The 23132-nt window shown below is 46.7% G+C and overlaps 1 protein-coding gene across 3 annotated transcripts in view; it reads left to right on the forward strand.

The window, feature by feature from the left end:
* The window catches only part of PHF19 (PHD finger protein 19), a 284351-nt gene that overhangs the window by 197076 nt on the left and 64143 nt on the right, over positions 1-23132 (forward strand). For all 3 annotated transcript variants that reach the window (XM_086920992.1, XM_086920990.1, XM_086920993.1), the window contains one exon: positions 11201-11269. In XM_086920992.1, coding sequence (XP_086777118.1) covers positions 11201-11269 — 69 coding nt within the window. The remainder of the gene's footprint in view (positions 1-11200; positions 11270-23132) is intronic.

The following is a 23132-nucleotide window of genomic DNA, read 5'->3' on the forward strand; positions in this document are numbered from 1 at the left end:
TTCTACCTAAGGTGGTAAAGCAGGACCCGCCAGGCCCGCCTCAAGCCATTAGCATAGGGATAACTTTTTCTGTAGCACTTGATAAACACAGGACGTTTGCATTTTCTAATCAATGTAATTATTAGAAGTTAGTGTACCCTGGTGTATATTACTCAATTCACTCACTTGTGGAGAAGGGAATGCTGAGTCTGCCTTACTAGATTTGTACCCATGGCCGAAAGGATGCTGTATTGTGCCCAGGGCCGGATTGGGAACAGAAACCGGCCCTGGCACACTGCTAGGCCGGCCCGCCCTGGGGTGAGGGGGAGAGCAGCCGAGGAAATTGCGAGGGCCCGCTTCGGCCAATTTTGTTACAGGGGGCCGATATTGCCGACACTGGGTAAAAAAAACGGCCCCCCAGGGGCCCAAAACCAGCCTTTACCCTAGCAGCCCATCGGGGAAACACCTGGTGCCAGCAATGGCCAGTCCGGCCCTGATTGTGCCAGCGGCAAACCTTCAGTAGGCTGGACCATACCAGATGAGTCTATGGCAGGGATACTGTGTTCTAGTCCAGATTTTCTTTCTACAAAATATTATAACCTAGAGATTTATTTGAGATCCTTGTGTTAAGGTACAGTGGGACTTCATGTCCCAGTATGCCTTGTACTGTTAAATGGAAGACAAGGACTTGGAAGCCCCTGTCATTGAGGACATGGAGTCATCTGGTAACTTATTGGCAGGTCTTTCAAGCCGCCTAACTTTCCCTAACCTACCTTTGCTAGACTGCCTGAAGGAAACCACGGCTACGATTGGTGCTGTGTGAGGGGTAGGTGGGAATTTGCCTACATAGCTGGCCTCTGCAGGCTTTTCCAGGCCAGTTGTTGGCTGGTGCCGAGTCAATGTTTGGGTAAACCTAAACACAGATGTTAATATCGCATTTTTCACCCATGATTGCCCTTGCTATTGCAAGCCTTACTTTTCTATTTAGAATTGTTAAACTCTCTTGAGGAGTGTTGTACAATCTTTGTTGTTGAATGCTGGTTTACTTACTTTCTCATAGTCAGTTGGTAGTGAAGTGCAGCCGGGTTTACCATGGCGCATATCCTTAGCTGGCCACCCTTACACCACCTTGCACACTCTTGCTTGCAGACACTGCCTGCTATACTAGATGTGGCCACCTGCCTGGTGAATTTTGACCAGGGGTGTTATGTCGGGGCATGATTGGGCCGCGGATTGGTGTCGTGGATGAAAGTTGTACATGTTTCTCATAGTGCCCTCCGCTTATTCCTAAAGGGTGTCCTACTACATGCATATCCAACCGTAGCCGCTGTGTGACGTGCGCAAAGAGGGATGGTCACATATGTGCCAGCTGTAATTATGAGAAAGTGTTGTCAGGAGGTCCACAGCTGTGGAAATGCGCACAGCGACAAAGAGAGTGTAGTGTTTACAGCTTACAGGTGTGTGGGATTGTGTGTGAGCGGGGAATGGTGAAAAGGAAATGAAAGTCCATGCAGAAGGATAGAGTGAAAAGAAAAGATGCTGTGTGACGTGAAGGGTTGCAGAAACATGTCAGGTGAAAGAAGGCCTAAGTGTCCATCCGTGAGGGACTGCAGAGTGAAGCGGTGTGAGGAGTGAGTTCAGGAGTGAGTGAGACACAGCCGACAACTACCCCTTCCACAGACCTTAGAAATGTTTAATTAATGGTCTCATATTTTCAGAATTGAAACATTTTCGCTACTAGTTGTTCACCACAAAATGATCACTGTTACTCATTTACTTGCTACTGGTGACAAGCATTGGCAATGCCAATAGATCTGGATTGTGCAATGAATTGTCCATTGTTCTGTTTGTCTGAATGCAATAACAGAAAACTCAGGAAGAGGCACCTACATACCGCTCAGGTAGCGGGAGTTGTGAAGCACTGTATTTTAATTTAAATGTTTTAAGCCACGCCCTTAATTGCATAGGTCGAACCTTTCGGAAACACTCCCTAGTTGCCCTTCTTTGGTCAATGCTCTTTGGGGGACGTGAGCCATTTTTCATCCCACGTAACGCACTGGCGGCAGCATTGGACGTCACCACTGAACTGCAGCAAGGTATTACTCTCGGTGGCATTTTGCTCTCAGTAGAGGTAAGTGGTGCTGTCGAGAAGCAAAATCCTTGAGCTTCATTATTGTAAGTGAAACCCACTGGTAAAAAACAAACTTAGTGACAACTACTGATGTAAAATATACATTTCTGTCCCCCAGAGCTGCGCTCTCCTGTGTGAGGGGGCGGGGTGCGGGGGCTGGTCTGCGCTGACAGCTTCACTAACAACCGCTCGTCATCGTTCAACACAGCTGCAGCAGGGGGCTCCCCAGACCGGCTGCTGACAGGAGAGACAGGGGTCGGTCGGGGAGGGGGGGGGGGGGGGGCAGGAGCGCCATTCATCATCCCTGCCTCCTGTGGTATCGTGTTGGTGTTGCGCGCGTGTGTGTCTCGTGTTGTGTGCGTGTGTGTGTCTGTATGCGCGTGTGTGCATGTGCTCGTGTGGAATGCGTGGAATGTATGCAAGGGCGAATGCTGGGGAGTCAGTTACTGGAAGGGAGGACGGAGGACGTACTATCGTGTTGTTGCTGTACTGCTATTACTTATATGTTAATAAAGATCTACTGAAGAACCTGCATGCCTGCGGAACCTTCTTACAATACCTCCCTTGTGTCTGTGGGGTCCGCGATTAGTAGAGACCCTCTGCCCCAGACCATGACATCCGGGCCAGGAGTCATGCTGCTCTGACGTCAGAGAAGGGCCAGGAGTCATGCTGCTCTGACGTCACGAAGGGCCAGGAGTCATGCTGTTCTGACGCCAGAGAAGGGAAAACACAGGAGTCAGACTCGGTGGTCACGCGAATGGCTCTCACCCAATGAGACAATTACAGACAATCTGTGATTACAGATGCCATGCATTCTAATAGTGTTAATGCTAATGGTGTCAATAGGGATTTAGGATTGTGGGCTTCCCTGCCCTCATGGCTGTTCCGCTGGTATGTGCAGCCGGCCGCCTGTTGAATCTTGACCTTGCCCCTCAAACACATACCCCCCCCCCCCCCCCCCCCTCACCCCGCCCTTCGCGCAACCCTTTAACCCTTTTCCCAGACCCTGAGCCCTGCCGCTGGGAGTCCCGTAGATTCTGGTTTTATAAGTTGGGACCACATTCCCGAGCTTCATCCCATGGTGACAAATTGTGGGGGCCCGCAGAGGGTTCCCTGGCAGCCTGCCCGTGCCAGCGGGGTGGGGGCAGACCTCTTGGGAGTTAGGGCCGGCGCGTAGGCCCGCACACGCATTTTACCGCAAGCGCCTTTTCAAAGGGGACAGTGGCCGATAAACGCGGCGCTGTTACTCATTATTTCTTAACGAGGCCCGAGCCCCCCGTAAAAAACAAACCACATCTGGCTCTCATCCTCGCGTGTCCATTCTTATTTTCTGTAAATGTCTTTATTATTTATTTATTTCCATGTTCTGCCGACCACATGTCGTGGGCTGCGTGCCAGCCGGAGCTCCCATGGTTTCCCACGCATTATTACGCTGCAGACACTTTCACTGGTACTAATAAGAGAACAACTGCATTCTGCCCCACTCCTCTGGCCTGCGAAATTACTCGACGCGTTTTGCCGCAGCGCGGCTACAGGCGAAACAACCCGATAAACTTTGCAAAAAAAAAAAAACATCATGTGGGTATGCCTTGGGAAATGTGTTCCGTATTTAATTCATTTTTACAAATAAAACTTGGTCTGTGAATAAATTTGGTTAAATAAACGGATCCAGGTATTTTCCACCATTTACTGCTAATGTGATGAGAAATGGAACATATTAATTTTGTATCAGACTGATCTTTCTCATGGGAAAAGTTGAAAAATAATGCGCTCACTGGTTCACACGTTCACTGGTGAAACCCAACGTGGTGCTCTGGACATCACAAATGAGTGTGCTTCATTTGTTAGCTTTGTGCAAAACTTTAGTTTAAAACAGTTCTGTTTTCCTGATTTGCTGCTTACACGAGCAGCAAAAGCCGTGTGCTCGATTTATGCACGTGTGCATAACCTTACGTAGCGTGTTAGTTTCCCCACAAACGGCCAGGCACATTGTTACATTCAAACGAAAAGTTAGTTCTAAACGGCCTTAGAGATGCATTTGCTTCTTTCTGCGAAAGTAAAATGTTGTTAGATTAGGGGCGTTCGGCTCAAGGACATGAGACCCGCTGATGTATCCAGGATCACGCACTTTTGGAGACGCAACACCCGATTAGAACTCGGCCTCCTGGTTTGAAAGGTGATTTATGGGTTTGGTTTTTTTGCAATCTTGTATTGAACGCATTTAGGTCAAGGGCATTAGAGCGATTTACATGAGCAACAGTTCACTGTAATGAAGTTATGTATTTTTTGTGTTTAGGATAGAGGGAGACATGAATTGGCTAGCTCGCGAGGAGTCGAAGCCTGGACTCGAACCTGGTTCCCCAACTTCTCTACAGCCAGAACATCTGGCGTTTAGGCCTCGTCTCGCCGAAGATTGGGGACTGAACCATAAAGCCGTCTGAAAGTTCAAGTCCCCAATCTCCATTTAGATGCACATGTGTTTAAATCCTTATAGGTGTATGCTCTGTCGGACCAACTTAAAATCCGCACTCTTGGGGTTCAGTGGAAATGAACTAGGACAACTTCCAAAGCCTTTCGTTTCGTAAATGAGGCACGCGGTCATTCTAACCACCTTATTGATTCTAGGCTATTATATAGCACAAACTTGTCCATGAGGGCAGTAGAGCGCCGAAATAGTTCCACGTTTTTAGGCGGAAAGGTTTCAGGGGCTTGCACAAGATCACAAAATGCTGAGCAGAGGCCGGGATTCGAACTTGGTTTTCGGGTTTCATAGTCGGGAGCTCTAACCACAAGGCCGTACATCTTTCCTCTCATATACCACAGTCTGCGCGTGCCCTGCAGTGTGAGAATGGGACGGGCACCACAGCACGAAAGTATATGAATGAATCTGTGATAATTGATTGCAGGTACGGGGGACAGTTCGTACCCAGTTTATTGTGATTGCGGGGTAAATTGCTTGGCAGACTGCTTATGACAGGCGTGTGACAAATTGAAACTCCGTGTACACGACTGAGTCTTTAATGTATAAGTGTCCCACGGAGTAGCGCACGTGCTGCTTGTTTCCAAGATCTCCAGCGCCTCGCCAGTGATAGCGCAATTTGAATGTAACTACAGAACAATTGTAATTATAATAGTAGACCAGAGCCTTTTTGACTGGGAGGGCAGTGCGTGCATTGTCTTTGCGTTCGCCCGTTGGGATACATTTCCTCCCTGAACGCCGTGCGCCAGCCTTTTGTCCAAACGTGGAATCCGTAGTAAACTGGAACAGTGAATCGTGCCGTGTTATCAAATCTGGCCCTCGGCCGCCTGAACTAACAAAGTGTCTCTATGACCCTGCAGCGCCGACATTGTTGCCATAACAAGAATGTCTGATGCTTCGACACACGTGACGTTGGGTTGGGCAAAGGCATTTGGGGAGGACTGCCAGCTCCACATGTGGTAACAGGCGAAGTTTTTGTGTCCACACTACATTCCTGCAGCAATTTCCAAGTAAAGTCGTCTTTGTAAGCCGACTCTTGTGTAAGCCCTCCCGTTCAGAGCAGACTCGCTACAGTACAAGCTGAAACAACCTGATGATTCTTGTGATCCTGAGCAATTACTATGCGTGGACCAATAAATGGACTGGATTTTCCCCGCTCTCCAGTGTTGCTGATATGGGGAACTGCATGGTAACTCTGGGGATAGTAACATCCATCCATTTGCAAGTTGTGCACACAGGGTCCACTCAGAAATTAGATTTACCAGCGTAATTCCAAATTCGAATCGTCCGGTAATCCCCCTTTTTTTCCCCTCCATGCTTTCAGATGTTGTATGTTTTCGGCGTCAGTTTCCAACAGCTGAAACCTAGAGGTTAAACGACTGCCACATAATTCTTAACTTGAGGTTAAACGACTGCCTCATAACTCTTCCCTTGACCCTAAATTATTGTAACAACTTTCTTGCTTTGAGGTTAAACCACCTGAACAATACTCGTGCCTTGAGGCTGAAACGCTGCAACAACATTCTTGCTTTGAGGATGAATCCCTGCAACAACACTTTTACCTTGCGGTTACACCACTGCAACACTATTCTTGCTTTGAGGTTAAAATACATCAACAATACTTGTGCCTTGAGGCTAAAATGCTGCTACAACATTCTTGCTTTGAGATTAAACCACTGCAACAACACTCATGCCCTGAGGTTACACCACCGCAACAACATTCTTGCTTTGAGGGTAATCCATTGCAACTAGGAATATGGAGGTTAGGAACGTCGTTTTTCACCTGTGCATTTGGAGTTACTCAGATCACAGCTTTAATGTTGGGATACTAAATTAATGTAAGTAGGTGGCTGACAGCATGATGATAATTGTACCAATAGAAGCAACTACAACTGTCTGTGCACATTCTTTCCCCCTCATTTTCACTGAGAACGTTTAATCTTCAACTGCACCCACCTCTTGTGTTTTGTTTTCTACATGACTTCAGCGAGCCATCACACCTTTGCATCTTATTTTGAAACCCTCGTGGTCAAAAATGAATCTATCTGATGCTTTCCTCTTCTTGGACTAGGCTGTGTTGAAACGGGAACAGAGGTTGATGTTTTCTTAGAAAACAACACAGGTTGAGACCATGTGACCAAACAACATACAGTGGGCCATATGATGGAAAGGCGGAGATGGAGGCCAGGTGAAGGAAGAACAGTGGTTGAGGAGATGAGAGTGAAGGACGTAGGATGAGGTGTGGGGAGCAAAAGACAAAGGTCTTGTGAGCAAAGAAGACAGTTTGAGGGTTTGTGAGTGAGAATTAATTTTTTTATTTATTTAGTGTGTTTTGTATAGCGAGCAGCTACCCCAACGGGGTGTCCCGGCGCTTCTGTGTGTATGCTGGATCTTACTTAGATGGAATTAGCAGAAGAGAAATGAGGTTGACTGAGAACACAGGTTGACTGATGCAGAAGGACTAAAGCAGGAAGGGCACAGGTTATAGCATGTGAAAGAAGAAAACTGGTTGAGGGCGTGTGAAGGTGGAACATTGGGTGAGTGCATATGAAGGAAGAACATAGGTTTAGAATCGGTGAAGGAAGAGTACGGACAGAAGACTTGTCACTGAAGACAAAAGTGAAGTCTTGTTCGTGAACAGCACAGATTGAGGCCTTGTAAACGAAGAAGACAAGTTGAAGCCCTGTGAATGGAGAACATCAAATGATGACGTATGACCGAATGACACAGGTTGCAATCATGTTAGTGAAGAACAAGAGGTTGAGACCTTGTGAACAACGAACGCAGGTTGAGGCCTTGTAAACAAGTTTATGCATTTGTTCATTAAGCACATAGATTGAGGCATTGAGAATGATGAACAGTTTGAATCCATGCCAAGGATGATTACAGGTGGAGGCCTTGTAAACGAAGAACACATGTAAACGCGTTGTACATAAACAGCATAAATTTAGGTGTTGCGGATTAAGATTACAGATTGAAGCATTGTCAACGACGAACCCAGTATTAAGCCTTGTGAAGGATGAACATATTTTAGATTCATGCTAAGGATAAATACAGGTTGAGGTCTTCAGCGTAAAAGCACCAGTTAAGGTCCTGTGAACAGTGAACACAAGTTAATGCCTGATACCCGTGTGCAGAGATTAGGCCCATGAATGTGAGCTGAGGCTTAGTATAATCAGGCCATGGATTTGGGATCTGTAGTCAAAAACACAATTTGAGTTCCTGAGAAGACAAATACTGGTTAAGTTCTGGAACATAGCGTAAAACCAATTTCATGGCTTAGGTAATCATGAATAGCACCAGGCTAAATTCCTCAGAAAATTATAAATAATTGAATTTGGGGGTCTTCAGAGTCAGATCTTTAGAATCATGCCAATTTTTGTAGAGCACTAAAACCCTAATGTATCCAGTCGCTTACACTAACACACCGCATAAACAAGAGTCTGGCGACATCAAACTCCCTTACCGTACACAACATACAGAGCAGCTGTGTCTTCTATGCTTTCTAAGAGGAATCAGTAAGTTACTCATACGTAAGTTTTCCACATAATACTCACTTGTGTTGGAAACTTACACGCACAGCAATGAGTGCAACTGAACTTTTGGGGGGGGGGGGGGGTTGATCCGCTGCGTTCCGCCAGACTGCAGACTTCTTCTCGCCATGCGTGTTGTCAGCTTCTTAAACCTGACCCGTGCCGGGCTGGCAATCAGCGCATAGCCTCACAGGCAGGCAAAATGTGTTCTCAGTAGAGGCTGTGTTTTTTCAAAATCCTGACTGCTGAATTTTCACCTACTTGCAGTTTAGCCAATTTTTTTTCAGAGGTCCCAGCCATGAGCGAATTGCAGTTGTTCAGTTTTGCACATCTGTTGGCACCAGCAAGTTTAGCTCAATTCTGCTATTTGATAATACGGTGCATACTGCGCAGCACTTTCATATGAAAATGAAACATTACTTTTACTGTGCTCACCGTCAACTGACTTAGGGCAACAAAAATGGTCCTGAGGGTTTAACTTTGTCCTTGATTAGAATGTCAGTGTTTCCTATCATGAGATTTCATATGTTCCTCCCAATTTTTATCAGTTTGAAGATAGTGTTCATCCCTTTCTGATCTCTATTGGATCTTCAGAAGTGGAATAAAAATCCCAGTATCCATCATAGCTGTGAAATAGTAAACCGGCCTGCTCTTGACCGGGCTTGATGTGCATAACAAAGTGGAATGGGGACAAATAAACCCAGAGGAGACCCTTGCGGTGCGTGAAAGGTGCTTGATTTAGTGTCCTCTCACAGCCTTAGAAGAGCAGGATCTGCTTTGTCCATTATGTTCAGTAATGTTTGTTGTATCTCTAGCTGTGCTGCTTCCTTGCCGCTGTTCAGGTGGAAGCCGAACTAATAATCAATAACTTTGCATGTCTATTCTAAGCCCGTCTTTAGTTACACCATTACTGACTTTTTGATGATTTTTAACAGAAAAGCAATATTAGAAATGTGTCTGTGTTTAGGGTGCCCTAGAGATTCTAGACACTACTTCTTAAATGATGTGTTACCCCAGGCTTCTTAATCAGTCCAGAGAATGTGCCTTAACTAATGATCTTGCACAATCTATCCTAATTATGGGGTTGGTTAAGGGGTTACAGGTTTTTAATAAAATGCAATATACATGGGTTCCCAAGACCCAAGGAGTCCTACGTTCAATGGTTTTGTTGGTTTCATCTATGGTACCCTATGAGGAAGAGACCGTGTCATTACTACTGCTATACCAATGTATTTATTTGTCTCACACCTCACACTGACTCAGTCATGTGTAGGTGCCAAAGCTAGTAGTAGTTTTGGCACTAAGGAGCATGTAAGCAAAACCAAGTGAATTATCACAACAACTAACGGACAGATTCATAAAGCCGAAAACGGCTCGCAAAGGGCCAGATTCTGAGAATCTGGCCCTTTGCGAGCGCTATTTTTGCATTTGGGATTCATCAAACCAAATGCAAAAATCGCATTTTTAGAAATCGCATATTTGTGAATAATTGCATTTAAGGAATCTCAATTAGAGATTCCTTAAATGCAATTCAAGAAGCATTTAAAAATTGCGAAATCGCTATTTTGGGCCGCTATTTACCGTGAGGTCAAACCTCGTGGTAAATAGCGAAAACTTAGAAAAATGCATTTAAATGCATTTTTCTAAGTTGCATGTTACACACACACATGTCCTTTGGACATGTGTGTGCGCAACACCAATGTAGATTACATTTCAAGGGTGCTACAGGGTGTCCTTTGGACACCCCTAGCACCCTTGAAATCGCATCCTTATTTGCGATTAGCAAATTGCTAATCGCAAATAAGGAATAACTCCCCATTCATTCCTATGGGCCTTTAGGAAAGTGTAGGAATCGCAATTTATTTAGAGATTCCTACATGAATCCCGTTTTGCAAGTCCTTAATAGCGATTCCTTAATAATCTCTAATAAGGATTCGCAAAACGGGACAATGATGAATCTGGCTGTATGTTTTTACTACTTTGTGAAAAGAAAGTAACGATTTCTTCTTCCCAATTTATAAAGGCAATTTGTTTCATAATCTATTTTAGAGTACATACAATCTCCGATTGCCCCAAGGTGTACATGTTATACACGTTAGGTGCAGTTTCAGCCGACCAAAAAACTTTGTATTTTTAAATTTTTTCCAAGATGCCATGGTGTCATATCACGGATATATTGCTAGACCAGTGACGATAATTTGAATGTAATCCATACTATGACATGCTGTGAGACTGGGCCCATTTTGAAGAGTCCAAAAGTAAGGTATTCTACTATGTAGTGTGTTTGCTGCAGCCACATAAATTGAAAATCTGGAAGCCTCCACTAACACCTACACTATCTAGAGTGGAACCAATACCGTCTCATAGTGTTCCCTTGGAAGATTAAAGAGCAGGTTTCAATTTTGGCAAAGCTTGAACCTCCAATCCCTAGTCACCTTCTCATTTTGGGAGGAGTCACTCTTACTTCTGTCCAAAGTGTACATTTTGACCTGGTTTGTGAACTTCATATGGATACAATCCAACATAAGAGGAGGTGGGTTGAACTTTAACAGTTCCAGCCTCAGTCCTCAAGGATTATATTATCACTGTGATTTTGAGCTTTGCACACGAGTCGTTAGGAGGGGTTTCTATGGGTTGCTAAACTTAGCCAGTTACACATTTTAGGGCTTTGTGGTTAGAATTTCTTGTATTGTCAATTTTATCTGCAAACAAAGCCCACTTGGCTTGAAGGATTGACTTTTTATATCCTTTATTTGTATTCCTCAGAACATTACAGTCCATTTCTGAGGGATCTATTTGCCAAAAGCATTGTGCGCTTCTCAATTGGGCCTTCTTTTTATTTGTCTTCAGCTATGAACCATTTATTTTTTTCTTTACGCTTACTAGCTGGTAATTCTGGTGTAAAGTTTTTCTCAAATTCAACAAGAGTGCTGTTATTTTCACCAACAAGTTGCCATATTTAATTTCCACATTCATGCACATTCTTGCTCACACCCTAATGCTCTTCCTGTAGTTTGCTTATTTGAAAAGTGATTTCACCAGAAAATACATTTCAAAAAGTGTTTTCTTGCTTTTTAGGTTTTATATTTTTTTCTGTTCGGTGTGCAACCAGGGGCCAGAGTACATCAAACACCTTCCTTTGAGATGGTAAGAGCTAACTACTAATATTCTGTGATATTAGGTAAGGTGCTGCAATAACTTTTAACCTACTCCTTATACTGAAGACTGCTCAAATCAGTGCTCGAGCCAATGTTCAGCTCCAAGTCAGATGTCTTTTGACAGTAATTCATTCCCACAGTTGAGAATGCTGTGTTGTCTATTTTTGTGACAAAAGCAAAGTGCTTTCAGAATTGTGTTGTGCGGAAGAGAGCCTGCCGCCTGCTCTGTCCATTACCCGGGGGGGGGGGGGGGGGGGGGGCAAGCAATGGGCCACCCTCTAATTACAGTCATAGAAACCCGTTTTCATACCCTTGGGATTAACCCTACAGCCCTCAAGCTGTGTCAGTGAAGAGGCCGTGGTTAGCATGGGCAGTGACACCAGCATGGCCTCTCGCTCTCCCATTCATGTTTGAGATCAATTTACTTATTTAGATCAATTTACTTATTTGTTTAGGATTTTTATGAAGTGTTGTGTGTCATCTTTTTATTACTTCTGGGCGCTATCAGAAAATGACGTCCATAATGATGGTTGGATGGGTAAGTCCAATCATGGCTGGTTAGGAGCCTGGTCTGATGCTTTTTACATGAGACCCATAGTCTATAGTGTGTTAGTAGAATCCAGGTTTTAAAAGTTCATGCAGCTAGCTTCCACTCTCATGTTGAATGTAAAGGTGTTCCAGATTTCAGCATCCACTGAGAGTCAGAGGAGTGCTTTGCAGATGCGTGTTTCTGTGGTCCTGCTCACAAAGTTAAGGCTCATTCTAGTACCTGGTTCTAAATTCGTAGGGGTTTGGCAGTGATTTTCTTGGGGAGACCAGAGTAAATGATGTTGCAGTAGTCTCTTGATTTTGGATAGCAAGAGGAGGTTGATGGCAGCATTGGTGTGCTTATAATGCTAATTGGATAAATTAATGATATTCTTTCCTGGTAGGTTTTGCAAAGGTAAAATGAGCAGCCTCGTTTTCATCAACAGGAAGTGAAATCCCTGCTATTGCGTTACGTACGAAGAACGGCACTGATTGCCAGGTGTTTGGAATCTTCATACCCCCCCTTCATTGCAGCATTCAGTTCCCTGTGCGCGTGCATCTGTCCCAGTGTAGGAAAACCCTTCTAGCAGACTGAGGATGAGCATGGCCAGGGACTTCTGTACAAGCCAGGCCCAAGAATCCACCTCCCTCTGGTCAAGGACACTTCCCAGCTTTGACTCACCCATGGTAGCTTGGGCAGAGCTCACGTCACACTCCCACAGAGGTGCTGTTTGTGCTGCAAGGATCCACAATTCAAAAAGAAAAACGCTTAAAAGAATAAATCGTTTACATTTCCAAGTACGTTCATTTAAAGTACTTCAATTACTTTAAACGTAAGTGAATGGAAGTCGGAGGGAAGCAATGCAATGCTATGAGGAAAGGTCAGATAAATATCCAAGTTTTGATTTGTGAGCTTTCAGGTCTTTGGTGACCAGGCTAACATTGTGAGTGAATGTGGTCAGAAGGGGGTGGGGGTTTACCTCAATGGGCAAAGTGACCATGCGGATTGTGGTTCTGCATTGAAAAATATAAATGGTAATAAAAAAAGAATTGTGCATGGTGGGAGGGATCAAAGCATATGACTGCAGTAACAACAAACTAGAAAATGGTGTTTCTCGGTGTCAAAGGGAATAATGAATGGTGTCTAGCAGAGCACAGAAGCAGTGTCATGGCAAACCATGGATTGGCCTCCAATGAGATATGGCTCTGCCCCATCCCACTCCACCCAGAAGGAGAGGTCACAGCAGTGGCTCTAGCTTACCTCCAGCAGGCCATCCCACGTGGTAAGTCAGATCTAACCACTGCACTTGATAATGAAATATGTGTACCCAGTGATGGTCAGCCCACACCACCTGTTGACATCCTTGACCAAGCCAGGTTTGGTGTCAAAGAGCACAGGTCTCCGTAAATTAAGTCATATTTCTTCTTATAAATTGACATTTATTGTGTGTGATAAATGTCCCAACTGAACTAGGCGTCCCATACCATTCTACACTGCAGGAGTACCCCATGACTGTTCGGCATGTCATGGGGTACATGACCCAACTTTATCCCAATTATTTTCAAGGAGAAAAGTGTAAGTACCTCCGCGGCTGGACTTACATCCATCCAACCGCAAAAAAATTTAACATAATAGGGAGCCGCGGCCAAAGACCAATAAGCCAAGGGAGCCATGGGTGAAAAAGTGTGGGAACCACTGGTCTCTGGTAATACACGGTTTTCTTCCTGATTTCCCTCCCACCAATGCTTGAAATGTGTTGTTACTTACCTTATCGTCCCCCTGGCCATTCTGGCCCTTTTGCTAGCGCTCTCCTAGAGTCCATAGCGTCTCATGCCCACTCCACATCTAACTTCTCGATACTAGGAGACCTCAACATCCATTTCGATGACCCCCTAGACACAGGGGCAGTCGACTTGATCTCAGAACTGACTGCCTACGGTCTCCACCTCATCAACCCCGGAGCCACACACATTAAAGGTCACCTGCTTGACCCGGTGTTTACCAACATCCCCACCCTTCAAGCCAAAGAGCCCCTCCCCCTCCCGTGGACGGACCACTTCATGGTCCCTCTTCACCTACCAGGAGCCTTCAAGAAACTCCACAAACCCACAACCTATACCAGGGACAGGGCATGGTCCAGACTCTCCGCAGAGGATTGGGCCATAACCCTGAACTCTACTACCCCTACCTCTTCGGAAGATCCGGTCACCGCAGATAGGAAATTCAGGGAGTGGATCTCCACGTCACTGGACTACATCCTCCCCATAAGAACTCGTGAGGACAAAAACGGGAAACTAGGATCAGCCCCATGGTACACCCCGGAACTCCGGACTCTCCGCAAAGACTGCAAAAAAGCAGAGCGACTATGGAGGAAAGACTGGCTGCACGCCAGCAAGGAAGCCTATCAGAGGTCGGTGAGAATCTACAAGTCAACTCTGAAGATCATTAAAGCCTCTCACTACGACACTAGAATAAAAAACTCCACCAACTCGGCAAGAGAATCCTTTCTCATCGCCAAAGAGCTCTTGAAAATACCAGCCCCCCCCCCTCCTCCAACACACCCCCTGCGGACAGAAGTGACGAACTGGCAACCTACTTCAACTCCAAAATCCCCCGTATCCTAGTCTCCCTTCCCCCTCCCTGCCTGCCGAACCTCATGGACAATGATGCATCTACCAACCTCACAGGAAACAACATGCATCCTCAGCTGACCGCTTTCAGGGCAGTAACACTGGACGAAGTAGGCACAACCATGGCCAAAATGAAAAGCGGCTCCCCTCTGGATCCCGCCCCCATTAGATTCCTGAAAACAGTAGCCCCTGTCATCGTGCCCACGATCACGGAGCTGATAAACATCTCGCTCTCTCAAGGCTCTGTCCCCCCTAGCTGGAAGAGTGCAGTAGTCAAGGCACTTTTAAAAAAACCTCATCTAGACCCCGCCGACATGGCGAACTACCGACCAATCTCACTCCTCCCGTGCGTCAGCAAAATGGCTGAGAAACTGGTCAATGGGCAACTGTCACAGTTTCTAGAATCGAACAACCTTCTGCGGCAGTCCCAAACTGGGTTCCGCCCGGGCCACGGCACAGATACCGCCCTTCTCGCTGTCATCGAGGAGGCAAGGTGCATTCTGGATTCAGGAGGGTCAGTGGCAGTGATCCTCCTGGACCTCAGCGCAGCCTTTGACACGGTTAACCACTGTGTCCTTCTCCATCGGCTGGCCGTGGCAGGGCTTGCAGGCTCCGCGCTCACATGGATAGAATCCTTCCTTTCAGGGCGCTCGTTCCAGGTATGGGATGGCAACTCCCACTCGGCCTCCCTCCCCCTCTTGAGCGGAGTCCCCCAGGGGTCCTCATTAAGCCCCACTTTGTTTAATGCATACATGGCCCCCCTCGAGGATGTCGTCGCCCCCTTTGGGATCAAGATAGTGAGTTATGCGGACAACACGCAATTGGTCGTCTCTCTCTCACATCTTGACAACCACCCAGACAATCTACTGAACTGCCTCCAGGAAATTCACCACTGGATGTGCGAGTCATCGCTCAAGCTAAACGGATCAAAGACAGAAGTCATGCTTTTGGGCAAGCAATGGACCTCCATCCCCCCATCGGTCTGGCCAGACGTTTTCGGGGAAGTACCCACCCCGAAACAAGAAATTAAGACCTTAGGAGTCTGGCTGGAACCCGAGCTGTCTTTGAAAACTCAAGCAGCCAAAACAGCAGGCATCTGTTTTGGTCTCATGCGCTCCATCCGCAGGATCCTCCCACTACTTCCGCCCCTATCTAGGAAACTCCTGGTCCAAGGTTTGATCCTTGCGCGGCTAGACTACAGTAACATGGTCTATCTGGGAGCTCCTGAAGCCACCATGGCGAAACTTCAGCGTACGCAAAACGCAGCTGCCCGGCTCCTTATGAATCTCCCCTCCAGAGTCTCAGCCAGACCAGCGATCAAGGCCCTCCACTGGCTCCCAATACGACAAAGGGTAGAATTCAAGGCCCTGTGCACCGCACACAAACTTCTCAATGGTCTTGGCCCTGCTATCCTGAGAGACCTGGTCACCCCATACAAGGCCCCCAGGTCCCTACGCTCGGACAATGAGCGTCTGGCCAACGTCCCTAGATTCAGGAAGGCACGCACCGGCGGCCGACGCTTTTCTGTAAAAGCGTCCTCAGGATGGAACTCACTTCCTCGCCCCCTGCGGCTTGAACCCAGCCATCTCCTTTTCCGAAAAAAATTGAAAACGCTGCTGTTCCCAAAATAAGGTCCCCTGTCCCCTCTGGTCTCTACAAATGTTGCAGCGCGGGATGCCTCCGGGTCACCAGGCGCTCTATAAATCGCTAAATAAATAAATAAATAATCTTCATTATACCGATTAAGGTCCTCTTCGTCCCAGTCCTTACATAAGTGAGGCGATCTAGCCTCCCAACAGGCCAACTAGAACACTAGCATTTTTTTAAATGTTTACTATATAAACCACTCCCACCCACTGCCATGCCTGTTAGTAACAAGACCAGACACAATCATAGCGGGAGGGAGGAAACACGATTGGAACAAGGACGAACTTAATCCGGGTAATGAAGATTACTGGTAGGTAACAACACATTACCCACTTATATGTCCTCCTCTTCCCAGTCCTTACATAAGTGAGGATCTCAAAAGCAAAAACACAAAGAAAAAGCATGACACCAGGAATCCATGCAGTATACAAAGTTTAATCATAAACAAGATTAAGACAAAGCAGCATTCAGAATGCCAACATCAAAATTGTCCGCAGAGGCATGTAAGACATCGAGGCGATAATGCCTGATAAAAGTATGAGGCGACTGCTGGGTAGCCGCCCTACAAATTTCCGGGATAGAAACACCAGCTGCCTCAGCCCAGGAAGTGGACACAGGCCAAATTGAACGCCCCTGGACCTGAGTCAGAGGAGCCAAACCCTCCAAATTAAAGGAATGGATAACCACCAAACGCCCCCACCGACTGATGGTGGAGGTAGACACCTTCTTCCCCTCAGCTACACCACCACAGGACACAAACGGCACAGGGTACCTGGTAGGTAAATATGAAGGGCCATTCTAACATCCAAGACAGAAGGAACTAGAACACCCTCCTCCCCTGGAAAATCAGGAAGAACAACCTCCTGCTGTAAATGGAATATGGAGGAGACTTTAGGCAGAAAGGCTGGGTCAAGTATAAGCAATGCCCCCAACCCACCCAACCTCCGAGCAGAGGTGATGGCCAACAGGAAGGCCAACTTAGCAGATAACCACCGCAAGTCGGCCTCCAACAAAGGCTCAAAAGGGGACAATTGGAGACCCCACAAAACAGTTGGCAAATCCCAAGAGGGGACAATCACCGGAGTGACTGGTCCGCAGGTGCCGAACCACCAAGGGGGCAACACCCTCCAAGGTAGCCCCCGAACCTCTACAAAATCAGATAGCTGCCCACATAGGAGCCAAAGTAGATGAGGAAAGACCCTTCTAAAATCCATCCCTGAGAAACTCAAGAATTGTGACCGGATCACCAACCACAGGATCCACCCCTTGAGAAGCACACCGAGTGACAAAAAAGCCCCAAAGCTTACCATAACAATAAAGGATAGAAGGCCTATGGAAATGCTGAATATCCAAAGCCACCAAAAAAGAACAACCCAAAGAATCCAACTTTAAACGTTCAAGAGCCAGACCATCCACTTTAATTGACGGAGACGAGTCAGCAATAGAAGGGGAAACTGAAGCGGGGATGGCATCACTGGAAGCCGGACACACCAGCCCCCGAAAAGCACCATCAACGGGCAAAAAGGAGTAATCAGGGGAACAGACACCTTCTCCACTCGAATCTTCTGCAGCACCCTTGGGGGAGGGTAATTGGTGAGAAGGCACAAAGAAGGCCGGAGGACCAAGGAATTGAGAGAGCATCCACGCCCATACCTGAGGACAAACCACTGCGGAACAGAACCAAGGGAGGAGGGCACAGTGAGGAGAAGCAAAAAGTCGATACAAAGCTTCCCGAACCGAAGACAAAGGTCCTGGAACAGGGGCACAGACATATGGAACAGAACTGAGGAAGGAAGGTTGTGGCTCAGGCTGGCAGCATGAAAGTTCAAATGATCCTGAATGTAAACAGCCTCAATGTCGTGAGGTGTGACTGTTTGGGAACAAACCAGGGAAGACAGCAGATTCAGAAACTCGCACCATGTCCCCCCTTGGTGGTTCTAGTAACAGCAATGTCACTCCATTGTTATTTCTTAGTATATTGTTTGGGGAATAGAAGTGTCGTCTATCCCTACCCCTCTTGTTGTTTTTGTTTTCTAGTAACAGCAAGCCATCTGATTATCAGTCCGAACCAACAAATTTGCCCTCTGGGGGGAAACCTGAAAAAAATGCATCGCCTTCCAATGGCTGCCAAAGCCCACCAATTTGAGGAACGGGTGATATACGTCCGAGGCTACAAACCAGTGGTCTCCAAAGACCCCAACTTGGCCCCAAACCCCAAATACTATTGTTTGTTGTCAGCAACAGGGGAGGAGGAAGCTGAAAGCGGATCCCCTTCTCCAGATTGGGAGTGCAGAGCCACCAGCTCAAGTCCCGAATCAGAACAGGGGATAGAGGAACCAGAGAGTCGTAGTTTGCATGGGAGTGGTCCAAAAGAGACAACAGATGATTCACCAGAGGCTTGAGTGCAGGCGAGCCCAGGGAACCACAGCTGTGGCCGCAGCCATCAACCCCTGGACCCACAACCAAGTCCGAGCCAGACTGCTGACTCAGGAGATCCCTCAGAAGATGCTGCAGGGAAGGGATGCGAGCAGGAGGGAGAAACACCGCCCCCAACAAGATGTCAAAAAGAACAATAAATTGCAGTCTCTGAACAGGGAGCAGATGAGATTTTGCCAGATACAACTTGAAACCCAGACCCCGGAACATGTCCATGGTTGATTCCACTGCCAGTACAGCCTTAGGAAAAGAGGAAGCAGAGATCAAACAATCAATAATATAGGGAAACACAGAGGATCCCCGAAGCTGTAAAACCCCCACAGTAGGAGCCAATACCTTGGTAAAAGTCTGGGGTGCTGTAGAGAGGCCGAAAGGCAACATCTTAAACTGGTAATGAACCTTGTTCACCGCAAACCTCAGGAACTGTTGGCTTCCAAGATGGGTAGGGACATGAAAAAAGACACCTTCCAAGTCCAGGGACACCAGAAAATTGGCCTGTTGGATGAGGGGAATGATGGACTGCAAGGTGGTGATCCAAAAGTGATCCAGCCGCACCAACCTGTTCAGAGCCTTGAGATTCAGAATTGAGTGGGAAGAACCAAAAGAGCGTGGAATAGAAGCCCAGGACCCGTTCTGCCTCCCATACCTGGAGAATAGCGCTTTTCACAATTAACTTTTCCGCTCCAGACAATATAGCAGACCTTCTCACTGAGTTGTTTGACAATGGGGTAACTTGAAAGGGAGTCAGAGGGGAAGTGCCCCGGAACAGAATCTGGTACCCCTGACTGATGACTGACAGGATTCACTGGTCAGAAATCACACTGAACCACTAATAAAGGAACACTCTGGCATAGTCACTTCTGACTAGCACCATGCGGCTGCTACAGCGGAGAACAGGACTTGTTGAATGCAGCCCCCGACCACGGCCCGTCCATGAACGGGCTGAGAAAAGGAGAGAACTCCGATAGTTCTACTTATGGAAAAAAGACTTCTTCTGGACACACTGGAACAGCTTCAGCAACTCCGCAAAACACTGCACCATCGTGTTCAATTTGTCCCCATAAAGCCTGGGACGCTCAAAAGGCAGCTTATGAATCAAGGCCTTCTGTGCAGCCTCAAGGCGCTAAGGTTTAGTCCACAGAGACCGTCTATCAGCCACCTCTCCCCCGGCAGCCGATGAGAAGGCCCACAGGGTATCAAAAGCGACTTCGGACAGAAACTACACCAAGATCTCCATCTGCGCCAAGATAGGAGTGGGATCCCCCTGGTGCTGAAGACATTCAAATATTGTTTCAAAATCCTTGATAAGGACCTTAGAGGCAGATGCGGAGTGAGCGCTAGCCCGAATCCCAAAATGAGACGATGCATATGATCGTTTCAAGGCAGCCTCCTCCTTACGCTCAACTGGATCCGAAAGGGAAGCTTCCTTCAAAGACAAAAAAGAGGAAGAAGCCATTGAGAACAAAATTGAATTGATCGTAGGAACCTGAGGAAACTGGTCATCAAACACATCAAGCGATACATCTTGCCCAGAAAGCGAGGAATCCCCTGCTTGTCAACTTCAAGCCATTCTTTAGCCAGAATTCTTTAATGACGTCTTGCAAGGGTAAATCATCCAGCACTGAGGTACTATACTGGGAATAAAAGCCATCATCCACCAAAGATTTAGATCAAATCCCAGGATTCCACACATACGGGGCAACATGTACGAAACAACTTTACCCTGGATATATTTCCCCTTTGGGGAATTGGAACGGCCTGCCCCTGACCGCAGAGAAAAGTTCCCCGCCCCAGCCAAGCACATGCGCGGGGAGCGCGTCAGGAGCAGAGCAGGGACTTGACCCACCTATACACTGGTATGGTCAGCACGTGAGAAAATACTAAATAAAAATGCATAAACATCGGTGAAAACAAATGTAGAAACACTTAGTGTGTCATGAAGAAACAAACAAGCGTTCCGACGTCACACCCTTCGGACAGGAAAAAAAAACAGGCATGGCGGTGGGTGGTGTTTATATAGTAAAAATTAAAAAAAATACTAGCGCTCTAGGTGGCCGGTCAGGCGGCGGGATTGTCTCACTTATTCAAGGACTGGGACAGGGAGGATATATGAGGGGGTAATGGAACCAGAAAAGTGCTTTGCTCACTATCCCAGAGTTCCTGTATGCTACTGAGAAGGGCGAGCAATCACCCATTAAAAGTTGCATACCCCTGCAGAGAACTGCAGGTACCTTCCCTTTAAAATTAAAATAAGTGGAGGTACTCAGACAGTACCACTTATTGTTTGAGTTTCAGATTCACAGCGCTCAAGTGAGTTATAATTTACTCTTATAATTCGGCTGGGTACTTATTCTCCTTTAATGTATCCAGTTCTTGTTTTCGATTTATGAGCAAATTTACCTGTGTAACGCAGCCCCTGCTCTTTTTCTTGCATATGATAAAGTTAGTAATAGTGGGGCCTGAACACATTTTACGCAGCAGGTGCTGGTTTCTGCCCTTCTGCTCTCCTCGTCCAGAGTGCTTTTCGCCACCCAAGGTTTTCAAGGCGCCCTCCTCATGGGCGGAGCTTTAACGCGCCCAATCGCTGCTGGTACCACCCGTTGCCTGCGATGCAATCCGTCCACAGGGCACGATGTCAGACCCCTCGAAGAGCAGAGGCCGCCAGAAAGTGATTTGTGAGCCATTTAGTTGCGGTTTAGCGAAAGTAATTGTTCTGTAAAGAAAAAATAAAAGGGAAGGAGCCCCTGGCTAACCTCTACTGATCAGGAGATTATAAATAGCTCATAAATCATGTTATCCCGTCAGATAAGCCGCGGCCGAGGAGGCTGCGTCATGAGGCATGAAGTCACGCAGCCGCCGCCTTCCCAGAAGCTGCAGCCATCTTTCAGAAGCCAGCTTATATGGGGGTTCCCGCCTCGGGAAGCAGGCAGTTCTGGGCTGTTCTGTGAGGCTTTTTCTTTTTGCGCGTTTTGGCGCGAACTCGACCCGAAGATATTGGAGTTCTTTATATGAGCACCAGTTTTAAACAAGGACACGTTCCATTTTTTTGGTAGGTAGGTGAGATAAAGTGATTTGCCCAGAATCACAGGATGTTGTGCCAATGCGAGACTCAAACCTGGCAGCTCTGGCGTTAGGCGGGGGTTTCCCGCCTTCGGAAGCAGGCAGATCCAAAGCTTGTCTGTGGGTTTCCTTAGGGAAGCAGGCAGCTCCGAGACTTGCCACCAACCTCCCCACCTTGGGTAGCAGACCGCTCTGGGTATACCTCCAGACAGTGCTTAATTTGTGAAATTGCAGCCTGCACAGCCAATACCCTGCCAGCGCTGCCAATGGCAGAGGCAACATAACACCTAACTATCGCACTACCACAAGTGTGACAATTCAGGCTAATTCAGGCCACACAAAGCTATAATAATGGCATGAGAGGCCAGTAATGTTCATTTCCATTGTATATTGACTAAATAAAAAGGGTTGTTGTGCTCATCTCAAAATTAGAAAAAGACAGCGCCACCTTGTGGTGGACTGTCACTATAGCCGGTGCTGACAATTGAGCGCTGGTGCCTTGTGGTGTGAAACCGTGTGCCACACATTCTGCTTATATAATTCGAAGTGACTGTAAACACTGTTCTACAAACTCCGTATGGCTAACCTTGTAACAGAAATGACAATGTCTTTGCTTATAAAATTAATAAAAATACTTTGAAATAAAAAAAATCGTCTTACTTAGCGAGTCAAGTTGTACTAATGAACATCGACGTCATGAATATCAACCTACAAAAATATCGAAGGACAGAATATTGAGAGGTAAATCCATATAATGAAGTGTAGATTTACTATTCTTAACTGCGCATCTACATACCTTGAAGGTTCATATATGCCAAGGTATCTATATGTAGATTTAGGTATAGAAAATCTATAGTTATTAGCTGTCGATACGTCTGTTTCAATATTTTGTCCAGATATACTGCGCCATCGATATTCCAGTTTCAATGCTGAGCGTGCACACCCCGCGTCATAACAAAAAATCCAAAACCGTGACAACCACCTTAAAAAGAAAAGTGCATTGATATTGTTTATGCTGGCGGAAACATGGGGCAAATTGTTTTGCACTGGTTTGTATCATCAGTGCAGAGTTTCCGTGCTCCTGGTGTCTACGAAGATCTTACTTTGCACTTGGTTTTGCTGCATGGGGGCTGTGAGTGTTGTTCCCTCAGGGATGGGTGTGGACTTGCAGAAGCCGCATGCTCTCTAGGACGAACCAGACAGGCCTAGAGGGAAATGGCGTCAGGCCAGTGCGTCTTGAACCTTGGCAGGAGTTAGGCTGCACCTGACACTAGCCTGACTCTTTCGGGGAAAATGTAGTCACAATTCAGATTTTTTTCTGACAGCCTGTTGCACTTCCATTGTGTAAGGCAAGATATATTTAAAGCATACCCCTGCTCTTATACTTTTTATGACCAAAGTTTGTCCCATGTGCACTCAATCTTCAATTCTCACTCATCAGGTGTGAGTCTCACACCTTGGAGCACAGTCTCACTCGGCCTGGTACATTTGCCTCCAAGATGCTGTGTGGTTAACCACGGGTCACTAGTTTGAAAACTGGCAAATATGTC

This window comes from Lissotriton vulgaris, chromosome 5, assembly GCF_964263255.1.
Source record: "Lissotriton vulgaris chromosome 5, aLisVul1.2, whole genome shotgun sequence".
In the NCBI taxonomy this organism is placed as follows: domain Eukaryota; kingdom Metazoa; phylum Chordata; class Amphibia; order Caudata; family Salamandridae; genus Lissotriton; species Lissotriton vulgaris.